Source organism: Hylobates moloch, unplaced genomic scaffold (assembly GCF_009828535.3).
Source record: "Hylobates moloch isolate HMO894 unplaced genomic scaffold, HMol_V3 SCAFFOLD_6, whole genome shotgun sequence".
In the NCBI taxonomy this organism is placed as follows: Eukaryota; Metazoa; Chordata; class Mammalia; order Primates; family Hylobatidae; genus Hylobates; species Hylobates moloch.
Window position 1 is genome coordinate 4,426,642 of NW_026652281.1, and position 21,095 is coordinate 4,447,736.

The window sequence follows — 21,095 nt, forward strand, 5'->3', positions numbered from 1 at the left end:
TTATCTGCGGAGACGTATAGTTATTGAGCTTTTCTTTGTTTAGCCTTGTTTTATTATATCATGAAAAAGATTTTCCTCTTAACATGATTTAGGAAGATTTTATTTTTTGGATGTTGTCAGAAATTACAGCCATATATTCATAAATACCTAATTACTACATTCAACAAATAATATTACAATACAATTAATTCAAACAAGTACACTTAGAACAGGTTTAATTTCACAGCATCTAAACTGCCCCCAGAGTGACCGAGGCACCGGTGTTCCTCCCTCCCACCTGTGTATGGGTTTACTGTTCTAGAATTAAGCACAGGGTACATACAAAACACCAATTAGCATGATCTTCCTCAGGTCAAGGCAGAGTGAAGGAGTTTTTTAGGTTAAGGACTGGATCAAAAAGTTGGGGACAGGCTACTGCAAGTAGTAAGAAAGTCCACAGCTTGGTTACTTGAAAGAATATAGAGATTGCTAAGTGGCTAATATACACTTTAAAGAGGAACAGAATTGGTTTGTGCTGACCATCTCCATCTTGTGGTGGATCCCTGGAATTTTCTACACTTGTGTGAAACACATGGCTCAGGGAAAGGGGTAGTATCTGGTTTGAAATTCAGCGTAATTTTTGAGATTTGGCAGTATTATGAGCTACTTGTGGAAAATACCATTCTGCTACAAGCTGCAGATTCCCTGTGTTAGAATCCTTCGCTGCTGACAGTGTGGGCTCCTTTTGCTGCTCTCTGAATACTCTTAAGGGTGCAACCTATCAGAATGTTAGTCCCAATTCAGTGCTTTATTCCTTTAAGATCAGAATGTAGACTAAAATGTGGAAAATCCCGTCTTGGTCACTTATCTGAGACAACGGATTAGGAACATGATATTTTATCATGTCAGTCTGGCTCTGACTACATGAAACAAAAATAACTTGTTTCAGCGAGGAACCAGATAATTTACTTGGAAGGTATCCCTCTGCAGAGGGACAGATGGCAGCTCCCTTCCAGGTAATGTAGGAAGATGGTCCAAGGACCGAGCCGAGGGCTTTCACGTACATCCTGACACACAGGTGTCATAATCGACTCCAGAGCAGATTTGACGTATTCAGTGTGAAGTAGCTGAACAAAAAACTTAAGAGATTGCATGTCAATTTTTAAGCCCAACTGAAAACAGATGAAAACAGATTTAGGTGCTAGTGTGTTGAGAATAATTTGAAAGTAAGTTTTCAAAGTATGAAACTAAACTAATTGCTGGATGGGAAAACGATGACTGGGTACTGTGTCTTGTGTGGTGCGCTTTCATTTTTGAGAGACACTTCTTACCTTTTTCTTAGTTTATTCGTGTTGCCTTACTGGTTTGTATTCTGATTGTCATATTACTTCTTGAGCAAGAGTACTCAGATCACCACAAGTAGGTGGAAGGATGGGGAGACAGTGGGCAAGAAGCTCAAGGGCCGGGGAGAAGTGGGGTTTCCACTGGCAGGGGAGAAGCCAACTATTGCTAGCACAGTGACACTGCTCCCACCCTCGGCAGACCTCATGGTGTGCCACCTGTCCCCTGTGCTGTCACAGAAAATCCAACCAAGGGAGCGCCCCTTGGATGGTAAGGGATGAGCTATGTTTTTAAGTTATCGGATCTACTTTTCCCTTTAGCCAAGGCCATTACCAAAAGCATCCAGACATCTGTGATGGAGGAGGCGGCCTGAGAGCGGAAGTGCTAAGATGTGACTCTTAAGCCTTCAGACCAGAAACCTCAAGTAGGTTTTAAGTGGAGAAATCCAGTGAGATTTTGCCCTGATAGTTTGTAGCAGACTCCCTTTGAACACCTGTGGAACATGCTGACCTCCCAGTCTTTCGAGGGGAGGCCTGCAGCACAGCCCCTCGAGTTCTCTTCCACCCGCTTCTGTGGAGAGGAAGGCGCTGTTGACTGCTGATTGATAATACTGGCGATACATTTGTCTGAGTTTGCTAATAACTGGAAGATTCTTGGCAGACATACAAAGCAAACTGTGCGGGGGCAGATAAAGCGACACAATGCCAGCTGCCAGCAAGCTGTTCTGCGCAGCAAGGGCTAGGGCCAAGGGCTTGGCCGCTGGTCACAGCAGTGAGCAGACGGCACACAGATCAGGCACTCTGTCCTCTGCTCAGGCCTCCACCCCCCAGACCAGTGACTGGCAGCCCTGGCCTCTGGTGAGGACCCTTGGGAGCAAGAGAGGCCTTCTTGATCTAAACAAACACTGCCTCCGTAAGCAGTAACTAGGACAAGGAGGAAGACTCACCCATTGCTTTGCCTTGGTGTGATGAGCCCAGTTTCCGACCGTTCCTGTGCTTGTCACAGTAAGTTCAAAAAGGAGGGGTTCAGCTCAGACCTTGTGGCTTTTACAAAGGTTTGCATGTAAATAAAGCCTCTGAAGTTCCTATTCTGTACCTGCTCTCAGACATCTTAGAATTCTATCACAGAAATCATTTACTTCCTGAAAGGTTTTTAAAAGCCCCCGCCCATGTGTGCACATGACTGTCACACACAGGCTCTATAGACTACCCCCTCCTCCCTTGATAGCAATGGGTAATATTTGCTATTAATTAGCTTGTCCAGATGCTGGGGGCGGGGAGGGGGAGTGGAGGAGGTAAGCAGTAGCGCATGGCTTTCTACGGCAGCTTCTGGTGCAACTCAAACTAAAAATGAAGTGATCGCATAGGCGCCAGTGGTAAGCTCTTTTACTTTTCTTCTTTTTAATGTCCTGACCAGCAGCAGTACAAACACTAAAAGCAAGGTTTTTTTTTGCCCAAAAAAAAAAAGAAACCAAAAACAACAACAAACAAAACCCCCAAACAGGAAAAACAAACAAAAATCCCCCAAACCACATATTAAAAATGGCAGGCTTTTTATAACAATAGTTAAAGTAATAAAAACATACAAAACTTTGTTTTTTTAATATATATACACAGTACAAGGCTGAAGCACCTTTGACTTTTCTCTCAAAATTTACGTCTGTATGAAAACCCCACCGACTGTAGTAACAATCTGGTGGGTGTGAAGCTGTGTATACACAGAGCTCTGTACATGCTCCCCACGGAGTAATAAAAAGGTACCTTCAGTTTGTGGATTGGTTTTATCTTTAGGTAAGAGCTTTTCCAAGGAAAAGCCTTTGGGTCGCTTTGTGTGCTCCTAGGACTTGTTGCTTTGAAGAAAATTTTGCAGGAAAGTAAATGAAACAAATAAGCCCTTCTTTACTTACAATGCACCCAACCTTTTCAGCTGAAGCAAGTTTCACTCCTGGGGAGGAATGAGACTGGCCCCATCACTGCGGCAAAAGCAAACTGGGCTTGAGGCATAGTAACATGGCAACACAAGAAAGAACAGAACGGGTGTGATCCACTCATACGCACAGGGGGCTGTTAATGATCAAGTTTTAGTGTTGCTAATGGAGCCTTCATGTTCAGATTAAGAAATAATGTGGGAGAGGAAGGGCTAAAACCACCTTTAAAAAGAAAAACTATGGGCAATCCTACATTGGTTGCTCGCTGAATGACAATGGTGATTCAATTGCATTGACGTCAAGGTGAGTTCATTCTTTTTTTCTGGAGCCTGGAATCCTTTGCTTCATGCATGGCACATTCTCATTTTGTAAGCTTCAAACCTCCCAGTGAAAAATATTAAATATTCAAGGTAATAAAATAGATAATATTTCTATACTATAGGTTCGGCCTAGTGCAAGGGAAACCGTCACCTGGGGTATCCCTTCAGGTAGCCCCTAGGCCAGTGCATTGCAGGCAAGGCAAGGCACTTTCGTAAGTGGTCCAGTTCTGCCTGGAGCCGCTCCCGTTCTGAGACCATCTTCTGTTTCTGGCTCCTCAACTCCTGGAGAGAGGGAAATTGGTGTTAAAACCAACCCGTTTCCTCTGTAAGGACAAGCATGTGGTGTACAAACATGCTGGATGGAAGGGTAAACCTACATTTGAAAATGTCCCAGCCAGGCGCGGTGGCTCACGCCCGTAATCCCAGCACTTCTGGAGGTCGAGGCAGGTAGATCACCTGAGGTCAGGAGCTCGAGACCAGCCTCGCCAACATGGGTAAACCCATCTACTAAACAAAAAATTAGCCAGGCATGGTGTCGTATGCCTGTAGTCCTAGCTACTCGGGAGGCTGAGGCAGAAGAATTGCTTGAACCCAGGAGGCAGAGGTTGCAGTGAGCTGAGATTGTGCCACTGCATTCCAGCTTGGGTGACAGCGTGAGACTTCGCCTCAAAAAAAAGAAAAATAGCCCCCTTCTCAGCCTGTGTTCTGTCCCTGGCTCTTCCAGAGTCTTAAGAATAGGCATCTGCTGCTGTTTTGGCTCAAACTCGGAGTTCAGACCTGCTTCCCCATCCCTGCCCCCCGAGGACATCTGCTGGACCAATCCTGCTAGTGTGGCTATGAGCCAGATGAGATGGTTTCAGTTGCTTCAGCTTCCCTTTTCTAATAAAACCCTGCTGGTCTCCTTAGCAAATCACGGTAAAGGAGACTGATTGATTGATATAGGCAATAATTCATTCTGCAAACAGCATCCCTGCCCTTCCAGGTTCAATATCCTGTAAGTTAAAGATATTTCCCTCCTTAGCTAAATCCTAGATAATCAACTGGTGCCTGAATTTTCCCTTTAGGGAAACTGGTGTCTCCCTTTCGGAGACAATAGTCTTGCTCTGTCAACCAGGCTGGAGTGCAGTGGCGTGATGAGAGCTCATTGCAGCCTTGAACTCCTGGGCTCATGTGATCCTCCTGTCTCAGCCTCCCAAAGTCCTGGGATTACAGGTGTAAGACACTGCATGGTCTAAATTTTGATCTCTTAAGAGTACACTTCTTCTCTGAAACTTACCTTCATGGGTGTTTCTGAACCCAAACTCAAAAGGTTGTGTGTTTGAAGGTTTCCATCCCTTCCCAACTCACCGCCACGCTGTGGGAGAGCTGCTCTGCCGTCAGGCTGAGGCTGTAGTGCCTGGCCTCCAGTCGTCTGCATTGTGTCTGTAACACCTGCCGCTCCAGATTTTGCTCTGAAAAGACAAGAGATGGTGACGTATTTTCCGTATGCAGGAGCCCCAGGGCATGCTTTGTGCTCTCCTCTTCACACACTGCCCAGCAGAGCCCAAAACCTCTCTCCAGTGCAGCCAGCAAAGGCCTCTCCTGTGGGCCACAATGCTCCCAAGCCCTTGGAATTGTACTGATAAATACACAAACATCACTAAATTAAGCCCAATACACAGGAATAAAGACAAAGGATCCAGGACCTAAAGGCAATTTGATACAGATTAGGAAGAAATTTGATGGCCTTAAAATGCAGCTTTCAAAAACAAAATAGGCTTTCAGTTTAGGCTGCTGGAAAAAGGCCAGAGTAAACTTAAAGCACAGATTTAATTAATAAAATAAAGCCTCTGCTCTACCACAAGATACCAGGCCTAGTTTTAATAGGAGAGTGACTTCAAATCTTTAAGGAGAAATCCCTACTTTATACGGTGTTTCAGCGAATGAAAAACAGAGAAAGTGCTAACAATCTGGATACTAAAGTACAACAAAACTAGAGTCTAATACGAACATACATTAAAAATCCTAAAAGTACTAACAAATTCAACAAGGATGGAGCAACATCAAGGAAAAAAATCAAAGGATGAAAAACTCCGGAAACGGGAACCTTCACTCTTTAATGGGATGCTTTATAGTTTCACAGACAAGGGCCCCACCAGTGCCTCTCTTTGGCAGTACTGGAGTGACATTGACAATCAGACAAATTCAAAAGGAAAGAAGAAAAAAACTTTTCTAAGTATTTGAAGTGGCTGACATTCATAATCAAGTCTTTGTATTTGATGATATTTACAACACTGTCACATGTGATGATAAAGAGTCCTCTAAGACTGTTAAATCAATTGCAGGTGGCTGCGGCCTGGCCCAGCTTTTGTCAAAGCACATACCCAGCAGTGTCCACGCAGTAAGGATGGTGAGTGCAGTTTGAAGGCTGGGTACCTCTGCTGTTCACCAAAGGGGCCTGTGCAATACCCTAGGGAAACTGAGGCACAGAGGCAGGAGGTGGTGTGCAGTATACGGGAGCATCAAATGCTGCAGCGCCCAGCTTTGTGGCCCCACTCCCTGGCAGGGCAGATGCAGCCTGAGTCCGCCTGGTGCTGCGGCTTAGCAGCAGAGTTGGCGTGTGCATTCCCAGGTGGGATCAAAACATCCTGGGTATTCTGAGAGGCGGTGAGCCTTGGACTAAGCCTTTGCCAGGAGCCTGTCTTTTTAGGCAAAGTGCTTGGCTAAAGTAAAAGCAGCTGAAAACATGACTGGCACCCATTGGCCACAGAGAAATCCTTGCAGTGTGGGGAGTCTGTCACCAGGCAAGAGGCATGCAGGAGCAGTGACCAGGCCTAGCTGCTAGGGCTCAGCAATCGACCAACTAGGTCGTCTCTCCGGACCCTTACACGAAGCTCAGGCCGACATCAGCACTGATGCAGCCCAGAGAGCAGGGCCCACATGAAGAATGACAGGTGCCACCAGAGCTGGCATCATGGTACTTGGATGCCCTACCAAGACTGGCCTCAGGTTCCAGCATGGGACATCACCACTACCAGAAGCCGAAAGAAACTTCCCTTCCAGCATTCGCATCTACTCTGCCCCAGGACGGAGAAACAGTCCCCAGGCTGGCAGAGGTCTGCATGAACCCATCACTCAGCTTCCTTCCCAAAGGTACTTTCCTGACCCCGTCCCCCCTCTTCCCCAGCACCCTCATACCTTCTATGTGTTCCTGGTAAGCTTCAAAAACGGCCTCGATCCCTTGCCACTTGTGCCTGGGGGCTTCCTCCTCATCTTCTCCATCTTCATCCTCCTCCTCTTCCTCCTCCTCCGAGTCCCGGTCCATCTCCTGGGTTGGGGGGCCCTTCCTTGCAGTGGGGGGCTCCTGCTGCCCATTGTGCTGGGGTGGAGGGGCGCGGCTGGAGGACTGCAGCTCAGGAATGTTGTAGTGGACGGACGTGTCAACCTTGTGGTTCTGCTCTGCGGACAGCACAGCCACGCTCCCTGCGGAGGGGACAGGGCTTGCATCAGTGTGTTGGGGGAAGGGACACAGGGTGCTGTCTCAGAAGGGAACTCTGCCCTGCCTTTGGTGCACAGTCAACATGACTGCAGGGCTCCGGGGACCAAGATGACATGGCATAGAGAGGAGGGGTCTAGCCCAAGACCTCTGGGCCACAGACCCAGCGTGAGAAAGTCCGAGACCGCCAGGAGACAACGCAGCCCTGAGCGCTAGTTGATTCTGGTACGTGGACCATTTTTGTTGGAATTCATCTCTGAGACTCCATTTTTTGTTTTGGCTACCCTCAGTCCTCTGGGTAGCAGGCTGGAGAGAAATGGTGCAATCTCGGCTCATTGCAACCTCCCCTAACAGGTGCAAGCAATTCTCCTGCCTCAGCCTCCGGAGTGGCTGGTATTACACGCATGCACCACCATGTCCGGCTAATTTTTGCATTTTTAGTAGAAACAGGGTTTTGCCATGTTGGCCCAGGCTGTTTCGAACTCCTGACCTCAGGTGATCCACCCGCCTTGGCATCCCAAAGTGCTGGAATTACAGGCGTGAGCCACTGCGCCCGGCTGCCTCCATCTCTTTGAGCTTGGTCTATAGTTGGCCCTCAGCAGACACCAGCCCGTCCTCTCACAACGCATGGGTGTTTTGGTCCCTAGGCATAATGGGGCTCTGCCCTCTCGCCGGAGTCAGCCTCACTGTGCCCCGTTTCAAGAGGGCATGGCCTGGTGGGTGACATCCTCAGGAGCACACCTGGCTTCCCATGTGGATGGCAGCCCCTGGTGGGGCCTGAGACCAGCCCAGTCAATGGAGTGACTTGGCTCAAACTGGTAATGGCAGGGTGACCAAAATCTAGAGGAAACAGTTTAGTGTAAAGCCAGGACAAGGTCAGAATAAGGCAGAAAGTGTCCTAGGGCCACAGAAAAGCCTGTACGAGGTGCACTGCCAAGGGCCAGGGAAGGAGGGTATTCTCAAGTTTCGAAAGGCATCTCAGTAGCTAGCACTGTACAGTCTCCCTTGGTATCTGTCATGGAGGACTGGCTCCGGGACCTCGTGAATACCAAAATCCAGGGATGTTCAAGTCCCTGATATAAAGTGGCATCATATCTGCATATCACTTATGCACACCTCTAGAGTACTTGTAACACCGAACACAATGCCTACACTTGACTTGATTTGCATGGATTCAATGTAGAACCTGGTGCTTGGCAAATTCAAGTTTTGTTTTTGGAACTTTGGGGAATTCCACCCCACCCACAAATATTTCTCATCTGAAGCTGGTTGAATCCAAAGACGCAGACCCCATGGATCCAGAGGGCTGGTGGTGACATCTTTAGATACCACCATGAAGGAAGGGAAGCTCTACCCTGAGGACTGGCGGCCATCTGTATCTCTGTCTTGAAAAACATGATTCTTTCAAATGAATGCGGGTAAAAATCCACTCGAGTGCTCTTCCTGCCTTTGGGGAATCTTTTTTAATCTCTGCAAAAACCAGTGCCTGCTGGCGTTCACTCCTTTACCTCTTACCAATCGATGCGTCCCTGCCTGCAGCGCTGGTGCCTGCAAATGTTTCTCACCTACGAGTTCAGGTTTTAGAACTTGGAGTAAAACAAACAAACATGGTTTTGGCATAATAACGAAATTATTTTCTTCTGGTGACTGGAGTTTATAAAAACTTGTGCCCACGGCTGAACGGCTGTGGCGCTCAGGGACTTTGGCCAGCCTCAACCACAGCTGAGAGCTGAGCAGGCACTGGCAGCCTCATTACCTTTATGCTTCTGCAGGGCCTTCTGGGTGGACTGCAGCACTGACTCGTGGAACTGATGTGCAAACTCTTCTGCCACAAAGGGCTCCCACGGCTTGCTCTTCCCATTGGTGCTGTGGGACAGCGGCACAGGAATGTCCTTGGGTGCAGCGCCCCGGATGTAGTGAAGCATGCTCAGGCTCTTTTTGCCTCCAGGGGCCTCGCTCAGCCTGGCCTTCTCCCCGCTGGCAGGAGCTAGCTCCTGGACTCTCGACAGCTCCTGGGGCCGAACCTGTTCCAGCTTCCCAGGCTCCGCGGCCTTTGGGACGTCAGACAAGGAAGCAGCAACACCAACCGGCTTCTCCACATCCAGAGAGGCTTGCTGCGTGGCTGGTTCTTTTTAGAGACAGAAAGTGAAGGAAAATATTAAGAAATGCAAGTTAACAGGCTGAGTGTCCAGCACGCAGATCCTGGTCTCTGGAGCTTACACTTAAAGACCTAGTGCAAAGAACCAAGATCCGGGGAACATTTAAATAACCGCTGCGCACATGGCTATTCTCTGAAGACAGTGGGGTGTTTAGTGGCAAGTCCATCCTTGAAAGATGTCCCAAGAAGGAAGAAACAGATCCACAGGAAGAAGGAAGTCCCCCAGCCACAGAGACGGTATGGAGGTATTCAGTCCAACTGGACAAGAGAGTGTGTGACGAGCCAAGAACTGGGATGAACTGCAAAGATTCCCTGTGACATTTGACAGGGCAGAGGTCAGCCAGAGATGTAAGAGGAGGAAAGGTGTGGCGGCAGGTGCCAGCAGGGCCCAGAAGGCAGAGTGAGGAAGACAAAGACGCAGGAAGAGAGCCAGGGCGGCTAGGCTAGTGGCAGGACCAGGCTGCGGGCACTAAGGCTGGAGCACGCCCTCCCTCCTGGGATGGTACCATTGGATTGGCCTTCATGTGAGCCTCTGTGCCATAACTGAAGGACAACAGTTACTACGACCATAGTGACCACCATATACAGCTCCACAGAAGCCAGACCCTCCCCTCAACTCTGAGCCCGCCTTCAAACTGACGTTCCATCCCAATGACTGTCATAACTGTGCAAGAATCATACGCTTGTACAAGAACAATGGAAGAAGACAGTCTGCAGGAGGCCACATTCACAATGATGAGGACCTCGAGTGGGCGCCTCTGAGCCTGGGCAGCCCATGGGATGGTCCTGGGTGGTGGCTGGTGGGGCTATCCTTCCCTTACCACTCAGGGAGACGGCAGGACTGTCCCTCGGAGAGTTTGTCAAGGACTCGGCCACTGCTGCTGACAGTGCCTTCTGCTTCATGGCACGGAGCATTTCAACAAGTCTCTCTTTGTCTATGAGAAAAGCAGCCTGAGATTAACGAGCCAGTTGCATCATTTTTTGCAGAGAAGGACAGCGGGATTCTAGCCGAGCCTTGATGGGCAGGCAAAGCACTAAAGCCCGAAAAACCAAAAGCAGGTGTGATGGGGCAGACCCAGTTTAAAGGAAGCAATCATCTCAAAGCGAGCCCAGGTTACTCTCGGCATCCATTACACGATGTCTAAGACGTGCTCGAAAGACAGCTGTCCGTGCGGTGATTACACCTCTGTGAACCACTGTGCCCACGGACCTCGGTGGTGATGTGTGAGGATGTATTCTTATTTGAAGTCAGAAAAGGTGGCCCCAACACAAACACCCCAAAGACCCAGGCCTGGCCTCTGAGGCAGTGTGCCTTCTCCTCGCCCTACCATTACTGCCACTTCCTGAAAGGGAAAGATGACCCCACGATGTTCCACGCAGCAGATCCCTGATGTCACCCGGCCCTTGACTGTGAAACTCAAGGGCTGCATCACCCTTAATTTTTTTTCCTCCAAAAATTCAGGTAAAAAGAGGCTTTGTATCTAGGGAACCGGGCTGGCAATCAAACACGTCACTAGCCCGCTAAGAGAAAGGGAAAACTACTGACTGGTTAAAATCAGAAAGGTAACTCTACACCCTGATCAACACCTTGAGCTGCTCAAGGTCCAAGAAGTAACTCTGCTTTCCTTTGACTTTCTCCCAGAGAGGAGGCCAGGGGTCCATGAAGACTTGAAGGCATGCATGAGGGGCAGGGCCAGGAACGTCAACATCTGGGCACCAAGTTGGCCTGCGTTGCAGGCCAAGGAAGCCAAAACTCTGAGCAGGTGTTGCGGCTGCGTTGTTTCCTCTCCTACATGGATTCTAGCGCAGACGGTCTTTCCCAATGTGGCCCTGTGTGGCCAGACTGAACTGGAAGCATCTTTCAAAGCAAGCCATCCGTTCAGTGTGTGCTGCCCTGCTTGGCAGCCCTTCCCCAGGCCTCCGGCCACCAGGACACAACACCCAGCAGACCACCTAAGAGGTCCAGCAAGAGGAAACGCCTGCAGTAGACAAACCTGGAACACCTGGCACCTCCCCTCACGCCTGGTGCAGTCACTGGAGCACTCGGCTCAAAGAGCGCCTTCTCGGGCGCTGAGAGATGGATGAGTGACAAGGGTAGTCCTCAGGTCAAGATGGTGGGGCTCCCAGAGCAAAGCCTGCCAGGTAAGGCTGCTGTGGAGGGCATGTGAAGAACAGAGAGGCTGTTCCCGGGAGCCGGGAGGAGTAAAGGGGCAGCCTCAGGCTGAGTGATCCCAGATCCTGCCTGGAGTCCACTGGCCCCACCTGCTACTTCAGAAACCCACTTCCACCCCAGTGAGCCCCCACCTTCCTACCCAGGCGAGGCCCTACCTTTCCTCTTCTCGGCGCTGATGTGGGTCAGGTTGAAGATGGTCAGGAACTTCTTCTTTTCTTCGAAGTTGGGACTGTTGTTCATCTCGTCAGGGCTGTAGCGGGTAGACAGCGCCAGTCTCGGTGAAGGCGTCTGCCGCTTGCTCTGAATTGTTGGGGGTGACGGGCTTCTCTCTCGCAACATCCGCCGCCGCTTCCTCCGCTTCTGGGCCACCAATTCCTCCTTCTGCTGTTGGGTGGTCAAGCCAAAAAGTTGCAAAAACTCTAGCTTCTAGATTGGGAAAGAAAACAAATGAGTTTGAAGCCACTGGCAGTGGTATGCTTTCACTGTCCCGGGGTCCCCTCCTGGGGTCCTCGAAGTGTGTGCTGTAGGTGGCTGTGCCCGGCGGCAGAGGAGCTTCGTGGGGTGAACCCACGAGCACTTTGGAGGAACCTAGCACCAGTGGGGTGGACTGCGGGGTGTGGACGCGAGGAAGGAGAAAGCCCAGCCCAGAGCATGTCCGTGGGGAGGAGAGCCCAGTACCTCAGAGGACGTGTCCAGTTTGAGGGGCGGCTGCTCGGCCACACAACGGAGGTGGGCCCTGACCTCCTCCTCATCGCTTTCATCATAAGAGTCATCGAGGTCGTAGTAGTACCCTGATGGAGAAATGGTTGTATTCAGCCAGACAAAGAGCCTTCATCTGTCCAGTGGACATGCCTGCAGGGGCTCATGTGTGCAGATCACCTATCAGGCCACGCCTGCTGACACCTGAACACCCTGAAGGCCAGTTCCTTTCAACCCAGGTGGAAACCAACATTAACCCAGTCCTGGGGCTCTGCAGGACCACAGACACTAGGCTTCCCTGGGATCCATGGCTCCCAGTGGCCTCCAAGTGGCTGGGTGGTCCCCTGGGCTAACAAGACTTCCCTCCTCCCCCTGGCAGGGAACCATTCATCACACAGGCCTGGGGCTGTGTCCACGGCAACACAGGGCTGCTTGTGCATACGCACTCCCCCATGCTGTGGCCATCTGAGTCCATCTCCTGGGAGGGGACAAGCACACACAGGCCTGAGCTCTCTAAGGCACAGAGAACAATAGAGCCCCTGCCCAGGGGCGCTGGGGTATCTCCCTCCTCCTTTACAAAGTGAGTAGGGGAGAGAAACTTGGCTGGGCCCTCCATCCAGCCTAGACCAACAACCAGGGAGACTGCCTGTGCCCCAGCTTGTAGTGAAGAGGAGGCTGAGCTCAGCACTGGACGGGACCTGAGTGTGCAGCACCAGGAAGGAAACTGGGCTGGAGCCCCTGCTCCCCTCCTCATGCCCCAGCCTGCTTGGTTGCTCTTCCTGGCTCTCTGGAGAACTTGGGGAGCTGCTGGCTGAGGACTCCCCACCCCAAGCAGAAATAAGAATGAAGTGCCTGACCTCCTCCTACCCTGACCTGGGACTGTGCCAGCTGCTGCGTCCTCACCCCCTGGCCCACCTGCTGCAGCTGGTGACAGCAGCCCTGTATCTAGAGCCCCCGCTGAGCCCAGGCCAGCTCTGTTATGCTACACTATTAATATTTAAAACTATCTTATTAGCCTCCGCTCATCACTTATTCATCGTGCTTGTCTGCGGAACTATCTTTACAGGCGGGCTTTGATTTGGCTTTTTGGGACAATTTGCATTGAGGCAGGACAGGCACAGGGACTAGGATCTGCCTCCCCTACAAGGGTGTCATGCTGCTACACAGAAGCCAGTGCACTTGCCACCTGGGGCCTGGGACTACCCCAGGCAGAAAGCAGGAGTGGACGGAGAGAGGAGCAGGTGGCTGGCATGCAGGCTCCCCGTCCCCACTGCGCGGCTCTCCCTGAGCAGGTCGGGGCCCGCAGGGAGGCAGACCTTTCTCCTGGGCCTCCCGCCGCCTGCGCTCCTCCAGGTCCAGCTTGCTGACCAGCCTCCGGCGCTGCTGCAGGAACTCATCATAGATATAGGCAGGGTCGGGGGCCCGTGGCGCTGGGGGCCGGTAGGGTGAGCCAGGCTTCAGGGGTCCGCTGAGCTCCCCGAAGGTGGCTGCCTGTGGGAGGGAGGCCCGCTGCTGGCCCAGGATGGTCTGGGTGGACTTCTCGAGCTCAGCCAGGAAGGGCACAGGCCCGGGCGGGAAGGGCTGGTGCTCCAGGCTCCCTCCCTCTCGTGGTGGCGGCGGAGGTGGCTGGTACTTGTCCAGAGGGGCAGGCTCACGCTTCCGTGGCCCCTCCTCTGCCTTCTCCGAGCAGAAGACCCGCTCCACCTTCACCAGCGGCACAGCTGCCTGGCGGCTTGGCTCAAATGCAGCCGTGTGGCTGTGCAGAGAGTGGCTCTCGGCCCGCCGTGTCTCCAAGGTATTGTCCATCAGGGACACGGGGTTCCAGAGGGCCGTGGGTGCAGCATGGAGCTGGGGCTTGGGCGAAATCAGAGGTGGTGGCCCCCCAAAGTGCTGCGGAGGGTCGCGGCCACCTGGCTCGTGACGGTTTGGTCCTGGCCTAGGGAGTGAAACCAACCAGTCAGTCAAGAAGAAAAGACCCTTCAGCCACCCACAGGCTTCCCTGGCTGCCTGCCGCTCCTAAGATGACACAGATGGCGCAGCTCCTTAGAGAGCCAGTGCCAGCGGGGCTGCAGGGAGGGGGCACACGCTCCACCCCAAGGATCATCGTTTCTGTCTTTCATTTTCTCTTTTCCTTTTTCTTTCTTTTCTTTCAAGACTTGGCCGGGTGCAGTGGCTCACACCTGTAATCTCAGCACTTTGGGAGGCTGAGGAGGGCGGATCACGAGGTCAGCAGTTCGAGACCAGCCTGGCCAACATGGTGAAACCCCATCTCTACTAAAAATACATAAATTAGCCAGGCATGGTGGCGGGCGCCTGTAATCCCAGCTACTCCAGAGGCTGAGGCAGGAGAATTACTTGAACCCAGGAGGCGGAGGTTGCAGTGAGCTGAGACCGTGCCATTGCACTCCAGCCTAGGCGACACAGCAAGACTCCGTCTCAGAAAAAAAAAAAAAAAAAAGACTCACTCTGTCACCCAGGCAGGAGTGCAGTGGGGCAAGCTCGGCTCACTGCAGGCTCCACCTACCGGGTTCAAGTGGTTCTCCAGCTTCAGCCTCCCGAGTAGCTGGGATTACAGGCATGCGCCACTACGCCCAGCTACTAATTTTTCCCATTGAGTAGAGATAGAGTTTTCACTATGTTGGCCAGGCTGGTCTTGAATTCCTGACCTCAAGTGATCCACCTGCCTTGGCCTCCCAAAGTGCTGGGATTACAGGAGTGAGCCACCGCGCCCGGCCCTCCAACACCTGTGACAGGTGTGTGCAGGTGGTCCAAGAGGACAGGGAGGCTCCCAGCCTAAGCTGCTAGGGAAGGCAGAGACCCTCTCGGGCCCGGGACAGATCCAGTTTCAGTCCATTTTCCCACCTAGTTGCGTGAATTCCCCTAAGGGCAAGCGCTCATCCTCACTTTCCATGGGGAAACCCACTCTATATACTGGGCTGTGGCCCTGCCACCAGCACCCTCTCCTCCTGCTGTGCCTGGTAGGGACACATGACACAGGGCAGGCTGGCCACCTTCACAGGGCCAGTACTCCTCCCTCCCGGCTGTCCCCAAAGGCAGCCACAAGACAACCTTCCAGGGTCTGCCCAGCCAGAGCCAAACCCGCTGTGAAATGAAGATCCTCCCAGTCAGGATGGGGCCTGTGCCGAGACTGCCCCCCAGTGGCCCCTGTCACAACTGCAGCGACCCTAAGAGGCCTGTGGCAGAGGCCTCAAAGTATCTTCAAGGACCCAGGCTAAGGCCTGCTGAGGCAGGGAGGGAAAGAAGGGATTTCTAACATCAGAACCCTTCCATTAAACAAGAAGCTGCCCCTTAGTTGCACTAAATGGCTTGTTTCCTCAGTGCAATTAAAACAAGATTTAATCTACTCAAAGGGCTATTTTTAGTATTGTTTTTGCAGCTTATTTTTAAGAGATGGGTCTCGCTGTGTTACCCAGGCTGGAGTGCAGTGGCTATGTACAGGAGCAATCCCACTACTGATCAGCGCGGGACTTTTGACATGCTTCATTTCCGACCTGTCCTGGTTCACCCCTCCTTAGGCAACCTGGTGGTCCCCCGCTCCCAGGAGGTCACCATATTGGTGCTGGACTTAGCCTGGACACCCAGTGGGTACAGTACACTACAGCCGAGAACTCCCGGGCTCAAGCGATCATCCCATCTCAGCCTCCAGAGTAACTGGGCCCATAGGCATGTGTCACTGTGCCTGGCTATCTTTCTTTTTTTTAAAGGGAGATATACTCACAGGATGTCTGGACCAATACTGCACAGTGACCCTGGGCAAAGCATGAGGGGAAGGAAGAGGCAGAGACCGCAGCAGGCACATGGCCAGGCTCAGGGATCTCTAGCCTGCCCGGGGGGCCCCGTTTAAACACAGCCACCGAGGCTCTCCCTAGTTATTCCAGACTCCAGGCCAAGGGACAAACCCGATGCTGCTACCCCTCTTAGCAGAACCCAACAAGGAACCACAGGAAGAAGCTGTGTAAGTAAACAGCAAAGGAATAAAACCTGCAGGAGAATAAATATTTCATGCGCCACACCAAGCACTGAACAGTTTTCTAGCATGGAGCATGAGGGCCCTGTCAGGCCCCCGAGTTCACAGTGCTGTAAGGCCACGTGTACAGCCGGCCACAGGGGAACCACTGCAGCCAGGGGTGACCAGGCCCTGCTTCCCATCATGCCCCAGGTCCTAATGGGGCAGCTACGCTGGCTGGAAGCAGTCCATGGGGAGGCAAAGTCACAGCACCTGTGCTGGGGCCCTGGGGAGCCCTGAGGAAGAAGATGCCTACAGGAGTCAAGGCACCCTGATGTTATCAGGCCATGCCAGGTAGGTGCTGGCTGCCCTCAGTTCTCTGGGTAGTAGGCAAGGCTGAGCCTGAGAGGCCTCAGGGACGGGGGCTGGGAGAGGCGAAGGGATCTCACTTCGGCCATGCCGGGCAGTGTGAGCCCGGGGAGACTTAGCTGTGGCCTGGTGACAGTCACTCCCAGTCATCCCTGATCAGCGGGGGCGCATTCCCTTACTGCCCTACTGGACAACGGAGGCCGGCCAGAAGGGAGGACAGATTTTAAACCACAACACGCTTCCGTCCCAGAACCCAAGGGTTTCTTATCCCAGGAAAGCACCACAGCCTTGAGAGCTGGAAAGATGCTCAGGAATCATCTTACCCAGCCCTCCTTTGTGGACAGCTGAGGAAAATGAGGCTCAGGGAACAGAAGCAGTGTCCCTAGGTCCCTGAGCTGGGCCTGGAGCAGAGCTATGGAAGCCTGGCAGGTCATCCCCACCAACTCTGGCTGATGGTCTTCGCTCAGCCCTTCAGAGTGAGCTCTGGGGGTATATGACATGCGGGCCTGGGACCAGCACAGCCCCAAGGCAGGAATCCCAGGGCAGGCAGGAGCAGGGAGGCCTGGGCGCACTGGGGCCCAGCTCATAAGACCTGTGTCTGCAGCCGGGGTCCGAGGGACCACCACACAGGTTCCTGGGAAATGCTTTCATAAAGGGCTAGAAAACGGGCATGTGTTTTACTATCAATACAAAAGCAATAAAACTCATTTTTTTCCTTAAAATCAAAAGCTGTCCCCTTCTTGTTAAAAAAGAAGTCCAGGCTCAAAAGCAGAGGAAGGTGGAGAGAACAGGTATTATTAGTAATTAAAGCTTCCACCTTGCACTCCTCATCTGCTGTGAATGGCCTCCTGGGAACTAGGTCAGGCTGCGTGTGTAGTGCCCTGGCTCTCAACATGGACTTGGTCTCTTTACTTACTGGTGGGGATACCTTTGAGCAATCCATTTTCTTCCTCAGTCTCAGCTTCCCCATAGGCAACACAGGCATTATAACGTGAAGATGAAAGAACAGAAATAAAAGAGGCAGGCAGAAATGCTGGGGCAGGATGTCGTGCAAACAGAAGGTGCTCAATACACACCGAACAAATCGGAACGTGAAGGTTCATCCCTCCTTCCTTCCTGGGGCTCACTCACCTGGTGGTGCTCTCCGGCCTGTGCTCTGCCTCCGCCGGCACCGGGGGCCGGCCCATGTCCAGGTGCTGCTCCAGCACCTGCTGCCGGAACTCTGACACCTGAGACTGCCGGTCCTCCTTCTCCTGCCGCAGCCGCCGCTGCCGCGCCAGCCACTTCTCCTCCTCATTGGTGCGCTGGATCAGCAGGGCTGTGGCAGCACTGCTGCTAGGCAGAGAGAAGATGCCATGGTTGGAGATGAGGCTGGGCACCGTGTGGTGTGGGGCAGGCACCGGATGCAGGGGGTGTTGCACGGGCTTGGGCGCCTGCAGGCCGGCATCCTTCAGCTTCTCTGTGGGGGGAAACGCGGTCAAGCAGGGTCTCAGCCACCGTGGGACAGTATGCTCCCTCCCCATCCTCTCTCACACAACTGCCCAGAGAAACCAGAACCCTTCCAAAGGGTTCTTCCCGCAGCCGGAACCAAGATATTCAAAAGGGGCCCTAAGGGAGCTTTCAAGAACCATGTCTTGTCCCTGGAAGGAAATGCTCTGTGGCTGGCTGGCACAACTCTTGCCCAGCCAGTGCGGTGCCAGAGCCAGCTCGCACTGGCTCAAAGAGCAGACTATTAAATTTCCGGGAAACACGCAAAAGCTGGTTGTTATTACTAGACAATTGTTTCGTAAACTTACCGGGAAATAAAATCAACAAAGCACTCAAAACTTATCTGTTCCTAATGCCCCAGCTACATTTCCCAACTGTCCTCCTGGAGTCATCTACATCCACTATGTCTATATCGTGTGCCAATGAGCCTCTGCTCCCTACTCCGTGTTCAGCCATGCCACGCTTTTAGGGTGAACTCAGCTGGGGAACATTTACACCATGGCAGGCGGCATGTGCTGCGATTCAGGGCTCCTCCCTACGGGTGGCTGAGACCTTGCCCAGCACAGCCCACCCATGCCCAGGTACCTGCTCGGGTTGGGGTCAGTTGCTCCGAGGGCTTGCCCCGCTCCTCAGTGGCATGGCCACGCAGCCCATGCAGCTCGGCCACGGGCAGGAAGGTGGGCTCCAGGGCCTTGGCGGCCAGCAGCTCCTTCTCCCGGGCCCGCTGTTCCCGCTGGCGCTCCAGCTCGCGCTCGCGCTCCTTCTCACGCTCACGCTCCTTCTCTTGCTCGCGCTCCTTCTCACGTTCGCGCTCACGCTCCTTCTCCCGCTCGCGGTCAGCCTCACGCTCACGCTCACGCTCGCGCTCCCTCTCCCGCCTTAGCTCCTCGTCCATCTGCAGCCTGCAGCACGTGGAAAGAGTTGGGGGCTCTTGGGGGCTCTGCTGCACCAGGAGCAAGAGAGGGACCTGGGGCAGGCCCTTAAAAAGCATAACCAGAAACGAACCAGGGCAGTAATCCGAATAGTGACGGGAGGTGAGCAGGGTTTCACTGGTGCAGGAAGAACTTAAGGTCCACACAATCAAAGCGGCTTACAAAATGCCCAAGCACCCCCGAGAGCTCCTCGGCCTGCAGGTTTACTGCAGGAGACCACGGCTACCGAGACAGGTGCTATTTCACAGCAAAGCCTGAACACGATCATTGTCCCATTTGGCAGGTGGACAAACTGTGAGGACACGCATGGCCAAGGAGTCCAGTCAGGTTCCAGCCCAGGCTTTCTGCCCAGCTGCCGTCAAGGGACAGGGAGGGCAGAGGGGCTCCTCGGCCCGAGATGCACTTACCTCTCCGCACTGAGACCGGACATGCGCTCCGAGTGCAGTGCTGCCAGGGATGAGTGGGAGAGTTCGGGGGGGTAGCGGACCCCGGAGAGGTGGAGGTGCATCGCTGATGGGTGCAGCGGAGGCAGGGAACCAGGGGTGGGGATGGGGTAGAACGGGGACCTCAGGGCAGACAGGCAGTAGGAGTCGTCCATCCTGTGCAGAGAAGACAAGGCTGTGAGCAGCAAATAAACCAAGGGGAAGACCCAGCCCTGTCGACAGGTGTGTCTCAGCCAGGTACACACACCTGCCTGAGCGTGGGGAACGTGACAAAATGGCTGGGGATGAAGACCATGCCTGCTGCTAGCCCCAAAGCCCCTTAATGCCGGAGGCTGCTAGGTGCCGAGAGCTTGGGGTTCAGGACGCCGCTTGCCACCTCCCTCGGCTCAGCCAGACCAGCACACAGTGGTCAAGTGCCCAGGCCCTTCCAAGGCTGGCCAGCAGGCTGGTCTGCCCTGACGTGGGGTGGTCCATGTCATGACTACAGGCCCCTATGACTAGGATGGGCAGAGCTTCTCCACGAACCCAGGCCATGCCACGGTGCCACCGGGGTCTCCTGCTACACGGCAAAGCATCGCCTCTCCCACGGGCAAAGCCCTGCTCTCTTAACAGTGACTTGCTGTCAGTGGACCCCCCCAATGAGAAGAGGAGGAGCCAGGGATGACAGCACAGTCACCAAGGGGGACTGTCTACCAGGACGGGACCCCTAACCTAATGGGCCATCAGGGCTGAATTTGGGCTCCAAGCTGGGGACGATTTCAGGGGCTACTCTAGACACTCCCCTGGGAGCCTGGCTCCCAGGTCGTTAAGAAACACCTTCCCTGCCAGGTTCCATCTTGCCAGGAAGAGACCAGCACCTAGATGAGAGGACACGTGGGGGACGCCTCACCTGAAGGCCGGGTGGGGGAAGGGGTGTGGGGCCAGGTAGCTGGGATGGTAGTAGGCTGCAGCAGTGGCCGGGTCCAGGCTGAGGGGAGGCAGTGAGGACATGCGGAGGTCGTCAGTGGTGTGGTAGGGCCGGAAGCTTCTCAGGTAGTCCTCGGTCACGGTGCTGGGGGGCACCACGTGGTGCACAGGCCGCTGGAGGCTACAGGCAGGGATAGTGGACAAAGTGGGGACAGGTGAGTGGAGACCTGCTCCTGCGTAGGGGGACGGCTAACCTCCCTGCATCACCCTTGGCGCTCAGTCGGCACCCAGACTCCTGGCACCCAGAACGAGGACGGGGCTTAAGCAGCGGGGGGAGCGAGCTGCCACTGCCACCTCAGTGTGAAGGGGCACAGACAGGGCTGCAATCCCCAGGGCTGAGCGGCCGACGACCATCTGGCAGGCACAGCCTCATCTGTGCAAGACCGCAGGCTGCCTGGGGACCCAGACCCTGAGCACTTGTGTCCCCACGTGGCCGCCTCACCGAAGTCACCGCCGACCAACTTACTTGAGTGGCGGGAAGCGGGAATCCTGCACAACTGAGCTGGGGGAGAGGCCGAAGGGGTAGGGGGTGCTGAGCAGGTGCGACGGGATGCCCGGGCCCCCTGCCTTCTCCTGGGGGAGCGGGGGCTCCACAACGAGGCGTTCCCGACCTCCACTGCTGCTCCTGGAGCCGGCATCCTGCGGGACGAGAGCATCCGGTCAGGGCGGGAGCCTGGCAGAGGCCACTGCCCACAGGACAGAGCCAGGTCTCCTGACTCACGGGAAGGCGCCAGATTTAGTTCATGTTCCAGAAACATCCTTTCCCTAAGGCTTTCTACACAAACCATGGTGCATGTGGCATGGGAAGCAGAACCGTAAGGAAGCGGATGTGGCTCCGACAGGTCTGGGGTGAAGTGC

The 21,095-nt window shown here is 53.6% G+C and overlaps 1 protein-coding gene across 1 annotated transcript; it reads right to left on the bottom strand.

The window, feature by feature from the left end:
- Positions 1-83: 83 nt before the first annotated feature.
- On the bottom strand, positions 84-20,839 carry GSE1 (Gse1 coiled-coil protein). The gene is made up of 12 exons (XM_032156278.2): positions 20,704-20,839; positions 20,161-20,358; positions 19,236-19,427; positions 18,482-18,798; positions 17,540-17,867; positions 13,389-14,008; positions 12,052-12,164; positions 11,529-11,799; positions 8,799-9,170; positions 6,745-7,029; positions 4,915-5,018; positions 84-3,849 (listed from the first exon to the last, which is right to left on the bottom strand). Exons 2-12 carry the CDS (start codon positions 20,259-20,261, stop codon positions 3,715-3,717), a joined length of 2,838 nt encoding a protein of 945 aa, XP_032012169.1. The 5' UTR covers positions 20,262-20,358; positions 20,704-20,839; the 3' UTR covers positions 84-3,714.
- Positions 20,840-21,095: the final 256 nt, after the last annotated feature.

What these genes read in the sequence shown, in the direction of transcription:
- GSE1 (XM_032156278.2), bottom strand. Translation starts at nt 20,261, where the DNA reads ATGTCCTCACTGCCTCCCCTCAGCCTGGACCCGGCCACTGCTGCAGCC. An exon ending in ACTGACCCCAACCCGAGCAG is followed by an intron (nt 17,868 to 18,481) that starts GTACCTGGGCAT and finishes TTCCCCCCACAG; the next exon opens with AGAAGCTGAAGGATGCCGGC. An exon ending in GCGGGAGGCCCAGGAGAAAG is followed by an intron (nt 12,165 to 13,388) that starts GTCTGCCTCCCT and finishes TTTCTCCATCAG; the next exon opens with GGTACTACTACGACCTCGAT.